This window comes from Apteryx rowi, unplaced genomic scaffold, assembly GCF_003343035.1.
Source record: "Apteryx rowi isolate R43461 unplaced genomic scaffold, aptRow1 scaffold_247, whole genome shotgun sequence".
In the NCBI taxonomy this organism is placed as follows: Eukaryota; Metazoa; Chordata; class Aves; order Apterygiformes; family Apterygidae; genus Apteryx; species Apteryx rowi.
Genome location: NW_020448830.1, coordinates 466,856 through 475,923, shown reverse-complemented (window position 1 = coordinate 475,923; position 9,068 = coordinate 466,856). Strand labels below are relative to the sequence as shown.

Here is a 9,068-nt window from a genome sequence, read left to right as displayed (position 1 = left end):
CTTCCCCTGATTTCTCCACTTCTAATGTTCCATGAATCTTATTCATCAATGTGTATAATTTACACAAAGAGCCTAAACTTGTGTGGCTGACACACTGTGGGTTTGGAAGAGAACCATATAGAAGATAAGAAGGTGTAAATTAAAATGGGCTACATTAAAATTATTCTAATTCACATGTTACGGTGCTTGCAGAATTGGCTTTCACTGTAGCTTCTGCCTCAAGCACCCTGACCCATAACTTAAGCTATTTAGGCTCCTAATGAAAGATTCATGTTAATAAGTAGGTAGAAGTACAAACACAGTCTGACAGCATTACTATACTACCTCGGCAGCTGCCCATCAGAGTTGATCCAAACTAAACTACATGCCTGCTTGTAGCCCAGGACCACTGCAAAGAGAAAAGCATTGCAGAAATACCCTCAAAGGTATTTCCCATGTGCTGATACTGGCACTTGCTTGATTCCTCGGTGGGTCATACAAGGGCAGATAGCTAGCACTTTTATTTGAGGGTGTAATTCATAACCAACGTGTGGAGGAAGCTGGAGGACAGCCTGGGTGATTCCCAAACGGGAAGCTTTTCCTGCAGCATTTTGACGGTGCGGCACAGAGCAGCAGGGGGAGATGGGGCTGGCTGGTGTCTGGGACAGGTGCAGAAGCGGGGACTCCTGTTAGAGAGCGTGAAGAGAGAGAAGGAGACACCACGTTCCTCTCTGGCTTTTTCCTCCCAGCTTTCAAAAATCGGCCCTGACTGTATTGGTCCCTGAGCAGGAAGAGTCGCCAGCATCTCAGCATCTCAGCTGGCAGCCACCTCCGTGCAGGAGGGTATCCAGACCATTCAGGCCAGCGTCACCTGGAAAAATAATGAATCAGTCATTAACAGAGAGTCAGAGTAGACAGGCCTGGTCAGGCCGCCAAAGAACAGCTGAGTAGGGGGCTGGGTTTTATTTTTACTTTTATACAGTAAATTTGCCTTCCACATGATTCTCTCATTCCTCCTCTCACAGTGTATGTAAATAGAAAGACAATATATGGTACACAAAGGTCCCAGTAGACCAAGTCCTAGTATGAGCTGCTGTAAATCTTCGTGTTTGCTGTAGCTGTCTCACAGATGGGCCTGCATTTTCCCAAGACAGCATCTTCCTTTGCTTTACACCAGCTCCAGAAACAAACCAGAGTAAGCGCAAGTAATGAAGCCCACTGGGTAACACCACAGGCACTTTTCAGGCCGCAGCGCTCTGGTCTATTTATAGGTCAATGCAGGCAATCACACTCACTTAGCAATAGCCTGCTAATTAAACACGTAGTCCCAGACCACAATACCCTTGGCCACAGAGGAAAAGCTCTGAATGCAAACCCTTTTCAGGTGGAAGCACATTGCATACACTCTTGGAAAATTTGTCTCCTAACCTAGAAAAACTCTCAAATACAATTTATGGGCCTGTAAATGTTCCCTGCCATGGAAAGGGCCCCAGGAGCTGAGAATAATGTGCATGAGATTTACTGCAAGTCTTTTTACTTCAGGAGCACTGGACTATAGTAAAGGCACCTCCAAGATCTGCAGGGACTGGTAGCTGCAAATGCAGGAAGACTGAGCTGCTTTGTACAAACATCACCTGCTGCCTCCTGCCCAAGTGTGCTGTGGCTGCGTTTAGGTGACAGGAGCCAGCAGCTGACCTGCGCCACAGAGATAAACATGTCTCTGGAGACGTTTGCCCCTCCCGAGCTGAAATGTGGCTGTCTCCCTCTTATGGTCTTAAGGTTTTGCTTTTTGTTAGAGGAATCAGAGACTTGCCATAAAATGAGGACAGCTATTGCTGACAACTAGCTCCAGGTAGGGTCTTCAGGATGTCCATGGAAAAATGAATGATTCCAGTTTAACCTAACATTTTAAAGCCCCTCCTTTGTCAGTCTCTGCCAGCTCTTATCCCCTTGCCCTGCTATATGACAACAGCTTGATGAGGAACAGTCGAAGTTACGCCTGTGCTTGCAGGGATAGATCACCACCACTGGCGTGGGAGGGCAGAGCCGTGCCCACAGCCCCTGACTCTGTGCTGTTGGACTACATCTTCACAGGTGTCTGGTTTTTTAAAAACGCTATTCTGGTGTACTCTAGTGCACAGACATTGTAATAAGCCATGCTCCTGATGTGACAACTTCTTTGTTTGACTCAGCTGCATATAGTATTTCCCCAATGCATTTGAGTTTTGTGTGGATGTAGTAGCCTGTAGCAGGCAACTAGCAGGAGCAGCAGGTAAAACATCATATCTAGTCTTGGGAGAGGCACTGGTGACGGTTACCTTGCAGCTCTGTGCTTCCTGCAGGCAACGTGCCGTTTCCCGCACATGTACACATGCGCACACACTGCTAGCCAGGAAGCCTAAGAGAGAAAAGAAAAGTAATGCAGGCTGGCCTCAAAAAACAGGCTTGGGAGTAGCAATAGCTTCAGCTGTGAGAAAGCAGGGGAAGACTAGATGGGCTCAGTGGTAACCACACGGCAGGACAGCACAGGGAGCGGGGAGGCAGGGAGAGAGGGGCTCAGCATGACCCCAGTTTCTYTTTCAGTCTCCTGGTAGGGTTATTGCAACAGTATGGATGTGGGCAAATTTTGAAGCCTTTGGTCATTTTGAGCGAGGTCTGGCAGAGGGGGAGAGGCTTCGCAGGCATTGCATCCCCCACAGGCTCAGGAAAAACAGAGGGGCTGGGGGCAAGCAGAGACCCTCTCTTAGTGCCCCTGGTGAGGAGGAAAGCGCTGCAGGAGCTCAACTCACATCGAGAGCGAAAGGCCACCCCGGCCGGGGACTCCCCACGTGGGCTCCCCGGCGCCCAGCACGGCTGTGGCCCCTCCAGTCTCATCCCACTAAAAGCCAAACGGGCCGCGACACACCAAGCCCCGGGCAGCCAGGCTCTGCTGGCTCCACGGCTCACGCAGCACCGGGTTGATCACGCCGAGGCCTCGGTGTCTCCCTTGCTGGCGGCTCCCGCAGCACCGGCGCAGGGGCGAGGAGGGCGGCGCAGCAGCTTGGTGCCGACCCGCACGAGGATCGCTCCCCAGCACCCGCTCAGCAGGCGCCACGTGTGTGCAGGTAACACCTTGTTGGTGTTTTGAAGGTGGCTCCAAACACAGGAGACTTCCTTGCTTTTCCCACAAACTGTGCTTGGTTCAGGGGAGCTGGGAAAATATTTTAGGCCCTAGCTCATGCTCAGATTACCCAAAAAATTAAGCAGGCTGGACCAGCTACAGGAATGCAACCACAGGAAGTGGGATCTAATAACAGAGGAGTCTTGCGAAATGAACCAAGGAATGCTTTTTCTGAGGTATTCATCTAAAACGTGGCACATACATTAATGAACATCTGTAAGACATAGTAAATGCAAAGCCCGTCCACAAACAGTCCCATTACTCTGCTGAGTGATGAGTAAACAGGAGAGTGACTATCACCAAGAATGAAACATCTCTGCAAGGACTTAATCATAACACACATTTCTGAAGCAGGCAATTACACATATTGTGAATGAAGTCATTCAGTTAACACACTCATGGCTCCACTCAGCCTAATAGGCTGTAAGTTAACTCTATCTCCCTTTAACTTCAAGGGAAAAAAATGAATAATTGATAGGTAAGTCTCTTCTCATGTGGCAGAAGCATTCTCTGTTGGAGCTCAAAACCAGCATTCCCTTTTATTGTCCGTTCTGCTGCAGACTCCTGGAAGTGGTGGAAGATCATTGCAGCAGGTGCTGCATTTTCCTTCGTTTTCCCTTTCCGTCCTCAACGACGGGCAGGGCTTCCGAAGCAGCCGAGCGAAGCAGAGCCGCAGAACTGCCGCAAAGGCGTTCGCTGATGGTGACGGCAGGAGCTGCTGGGCTGGGCCAGGCCGGGCCGGGGCACCCTGGGACCCCGCAGCCCGCTGGGCTCCCCACTGCCCACYGGCCTGGGGATCCCCAGGACCCCCCAGGGGCCAGCAGTGACGCTCATAAATGCCACACTTGCGGCTCCCGACCCAGGCCAGGCTGCAGCGCTGCCTGCGCATCAGGCTAGCAGAGAAACACGGGTTTGCTTCCTCCTGGTCAACTCTGCAGCCAAGGTCTGAACAGCTTTTACTCACTAATCTGGCTTGAATACATTAATGTAAACTCTTCGCCATAGCTAACTAGACAGAAGAAATTCCCCAGCTGAGATGCATTTCACAGAAAATCCCCCCACGTTCCTGGAGCCTCATTCAAAGCCCATCTTCCCGTAAGGCCCTTGCAACCTAGATTTCCTCTTATCTGCAGGCAGGAGGGATTCGCTCCAACCCCTTTTGCTGGTGGAGCCGTTCCCGGTTCCCAGCAGAGCCGTTCCCCTYGGCTCATGGAGCTGCTGGCTCCCCGTTGCGCGAGCAGCGCCAGGGCAGGAGCAGCAGTGCTGGCACAGAGGGGCACTGCCTCCAGGGCAGGAGGAAAGGAGGGTGGATCGGACCTGCTTGGGTGCCTCTGCGAAATCCTGCTGTGCAAAGCAGAGCTGAGGAGCTCAAGGGAGAGGCAGGAGCTTGGGAAGCTTCCATGCGTAAGGTGGCTCCGGAGATGCTGTTGCTGTGCCCAGAGCCGGCCCAGCTCTGGAAGAGCTGCCCCACTGATGGTCGCCCTCCGGAGAGGGAAACCTCAAGCCCTGCTTGTGCTGCCAGGATCGGGGCCCTTCAAAGCCAGGTTATACTTCTTCATCTGGGAAAAGTTAACCCAGTAGTAAACAAACTGCAAAGTCCTATAGAAATGCTTTTACGTGCTGCAGATAAAATAATAAAATGCTCAGTTTAGTAAAGAATCATATTTTTTCCAAAGTTGTAAATTATCTCAGAGACAGGATTTAAAGACCTACAGCAGAGTTAAAGCTTGGAGAATATCTATCATTGCCTGTAATGCCATAGGACAGGTTCCTTTGGGGCAGCTGGCCAGAAACCCAGGTCTGAGGTGCCTCAGCAGAGTCATCTGCAGCCTCTCAGAGCCTGAGCAGTGCGTGTGCGTCTGTGCGTGCATACATATGCACACCTCAACATGCCTCCCCTTGACAAGATGCTCTTTACCATAATAACCTGACCCGCCAGCTCTCCCGAGTGACAGGTCAGCGCTGCGTTACCCCAGTGAGTGCCCTCGACTGCGSTCCTGTTACTTTGGCAGAGGAGCCCAGATGACTGACTGCATCCCTTGGCCGCTCCAGTCACAGGCACCAGCAGTCCCCGGCTGTGCCTGGTGCTCCCACTGTGCAACGCCAAAACCAACGAGCTTGCATGTAACTGGGGGGAGAAAACACTAAATCTGGTTTTATGTTTTCCTGGATAGCAGAAGAGCAAAGAAGAGCATGGGAGCAAAATAACCAGAATCAGAGCAACCGAGCCCTGGACATTTAAGTAGGCTTCAGAGGCCTTGCATGTTGCCCAGGTGTGACGGGGGTGATGCCCCCTAGCACGCCCCATACCACCTGCTCCCCTCAGTCAATTCCACTTCTTTCAGCTGGGAATGTAGGTGCTGGTACTGCAGGCTGGAGAGAAAAAACGTCCAGAGCTCTCCTGACTGACATTATCCTGTGAAACGCAGCAGAAACTGAGATCTGGAACCTGCAGCCTGGCTGAGCTGAGCATCTGTGAACAAGCGCTGTGCAAGAAGAGCTGGGCGGAGGTGCCATAAACGGCTTTTCTGGAGGTGCTTTACTGCTTTCTCAGMTAACCTAGGCTTGTCTGCAAGCACTGGCCCTGCTTCAGGGAACGAGGACATCTTCCAGTTGAGAGGTGTTGTGTTTCAGATCAGAGTTCATTTCTTCTATTATTCCTATTATTAATCAATATTTATGCTGTCCACCATTGCGTGGAGTCCCTCAGAGTCAGGGTGATGGTGCCATTGGGAAAGCAAGTGCAGGACATGAACAACTGCCCAAGTCTGTCTGCGATGTGATCAAGTCAACAGGCAGTGAACCGGCTGCTGCTCCCACTGTCATCAAYGCATCTTTTGCCTTTCAGACTCATCCTACCCACAGGCATGTCCCTGCTGCTCAGGAACACCTAACCCTTCCCTGGGCCTTGCCTACTCACAAGCTTGGGGCGCAGAAGAGCCAGGGATGACGGACAGCCCCAAGAGATGTCCTCAAAGTCCTTTCCTGGAGAGCCCCAATGCATGTAGGGTGACATGGCTCTGCCCAGCATTTTGTACATTGCAGCTCAGTTGTGCTGCAGACTGCCATTACTCAGCCTGCCACAGCACCTTTCCTGGAGAAGGGCACAAGACCCTTGCGCTGGGACGTCCCCACAGGCACCTACACTTGACCCTCCATGCCTCTCATCAAGACACACTTTGCTCTGGCTTGGAGCAGGACCTCGGTTAATCCCGTACTCATGTTCTGAGCCAACCAAAGCCCACACCACCTTTCCATCACTCCTGTCAATCATCCAAAACGCTACCAAAGGAAGTGAATTAATGAAGAACCAGAAGTTTCGCTTCCTTGATTGTACCCCGTCTTCCAGGAGACAGCTGACATACAACCTCAGTCTTCACTGAATTAATTGTTCAAAACTGACTATGCAAGTAGCCAAACGGTCCAAACTCTGAAATCCCCCAGGCACAGGCCAGCAGAGGCTACCACCATGAGCACGTGACAGGTGCTGCACAGGCTGTTTGGTAACAGATCCCCTATGAAGTGGAGAGATTAAACAACCTTCTGCATTTTAATTACTGGTTAACACATCTTTCATTTCCTTGTAAAACAACTTGAATTTGATCTGTTTTGAAATGCATCCTTGTTTGACACTGTGCGTCGCAGGGAAGGTGTTGGACAGAACAAAATTTGGAGCTGTGCTAAGAAACTTTCTTGGGCAGCCAAAGTTTCTGAATGGCTGAATTTCAAGTTAGCTTGCAGTGCCAGAGGCGTTCATCAAATGAGTAAAAACTATTTGCACATTAAGACTTGTTCTTAACACTTTTCCTGGCTCTGCCAACTGACAAGAAAAAAAACACACATCAACTATTCTGCTGTTTGCCCAGGCTGCAGTGTGATTTTGGAAGTTTCCTCTCTAAAAGGAATGACTTATGGAAACTCTGAGACAGGACCTTGCTAGCAGAGGAAAAGTCCCTGAAACTGCTCCAGCCACACCAGTGTGCAGACTGCTCCAGCCCAGACTGGGACTAGCACACATGGGGCTTGCCAGCATCTGCCCACGGTTTGTCAGTCTCGCTGCTGCACTGCAGATCTTGCATCTGATGCCACTTCCCGCGTGCTTCAAGGCAAGGCTTCCTGGAAGGCAGCTTATCAGGAGCTTAGTCCAAACAAGGCAGGACGTCAGCGTGAGCCACAGCTGAACGGTCACTGTATCACCACACCGACCGTTGCACTGAGCAGGCCAAAAAGCAGCCTCCCAGAGCTCTTGGCCACATCCCAGCAGCTTCCTTCTCTGAGTGGCCAGGGAGCAGGAGGTGTTGCATGGCATTTAGGAGGGGCTTTTAGGAACAGGTTTTGAGCAGGTCACCTAACAACCCATCTAGCAATCAGCACTGTGCACACCAAAGACTTTTTTTGACATTCACTGGGCACCAGAGGGACAGGAGCAAGAGCTGGTCCCCACTGGTGAAACCCTGGAAGCATCCAAAGTATCTTCTTTCTATCAATCTGCTAATCCTAGTATTGGTGATTACCTCCTCATGCCTTTGCAGCGAGAGGCGTTCGCAAAAGGATCCCACGCCGTCTGTAGCAATACCGACCACCCTGCATCGCCCGACACATGGGGCCCAAGGGCGGCCCGCCTGCCGTGGCAGGACCGTGCTTGGTTCCTGTCCCTCGGTGACGAGCTGCTCCGTGCAGCACCCTGCAGCTGCTCTGCCCCTCTCACTAAGAGCCTGACACAGCCACTTACGGAAGCGGCACTGCGCCCTTCAGAAAGGGGGAAATAGCTGTGCAGCATCCCAGCACCTGCACCGGCCCCAGGGGTGAGTGCAGCTCCTCCAGGCTGGCATGCAGACACCCAGCAATGCTCGGGTGCTTCACACTGCAACGCGTTTCATCAGCGCTCACCCTCAACCAGCTTCAGGTTATGTCAGCGCCACGGTGAGGAGGACCCTGTCACCCGGGCACTGAGCAGGGAGCCTGTAAGCCRCTGTCCTTGCCCTACAGAGATACCTTTTAAAAGGTAAGACCAACAGAGAGCAAAGAAAAAAGGGATTCCTCCTCCCCAGGTCAGGGCGATCCATAAACGTGACTTTGCTTCCACAAAGGACTAAATATCCATGGCGTAAAGCATGGCCAGTGACTTACCCCACACCTGCATGGTGTGGGCTGTCCTCAGCGCTATCAAACACAGTACTGCCATTAGAGCAGCTACCCGGGGCCATTTCCAGAGTAACATTAACCAAACTATACAGTACAGCAAAAAAAGAGATTGACAATAAAGATTTGTCCACGCGAATTTGCCAGCAGCTATTCTGGAGCCAATGCCATGATGAATGGTACATGCAAAGAAACAGCAGCCCCTATGGGGGATACGGTTCCTGGGTAAGCTGCTGAAGCGGATTTGAGAGGAACAAGGATCCACAGAGAGCGAGCCTCTGGACAGCCAGGCTTTGCAAGCAGCAGTGATATTGGCTCCCGCTTTCCCTTCCGCGCTGCTGCTTCTCATATGAATCCTGCGCCTGTCACTCACAAATCCTCTTTTATTTCATTGGAAAGGTCAAAGCTGCAACAGGGAATTCCTGAATCTGTCTCTGTGGCAGCTGTGCAAACGTGTCCTACAAACTGAGCTGGCCGTGGACTTTTCTTTAATTTTTGATAGTCCCTCTACAGCTGTAGGACCCGACAGAGCTGCCTCTCCATGCGTGCGTGGGAAGCTGAGCTGGGACTTGCTTTCCATCACCCACCCAATGCCTGAAGCTACTGCTCTCAGAAACAGGTATGTGCACTCTGTGCAGGACAAACAGAGCCAGRATTTGCCTGTGTTTTAAGCTGTTAAGTTAACATTGCGCTGATCATTTCTCCCTTCCGTTCCAGGGAGAGGGTTTGATAAAAGATGGCATTCATAGTCTTCTTCCCTCAACTCTTCTTTTTTGTGTACTGTGCT

The 9,068-nt window shown here is 51.3% G+C and overlaps 1 protein-coding gene across 1 annotated transcript in view; it reads right to left on the bottom strand.

The window, feature by feature from the left end:
* Window positions 1-240: 240 nt before the first annotated feature.
* The window catches only part of RRM2B (ribonucleotide reductase regulatory TP53 inducible subunit M2B), a 28,460-nt gene continuing 19,632 nt past the window's right edge, over window positions 241-9,068 (bottom strand). The window contains exons 6-7 of the mRNA XM_026066744.1: window positions 2,298-2,377; window positions 241-850 (exon numbers count right to left, since the gene is read on the bottom strand). Of these exons, the coding sequence (XP_025922529.1) occupies window positions 836-850; window positions 2,298-2,377 (95 nt within the window). The 3' untranslated portion in view covers window positions 241-835. The remainder of the gene's footprint in view (window positions 851-2,297; window positions 2,378-9,068) is intronic.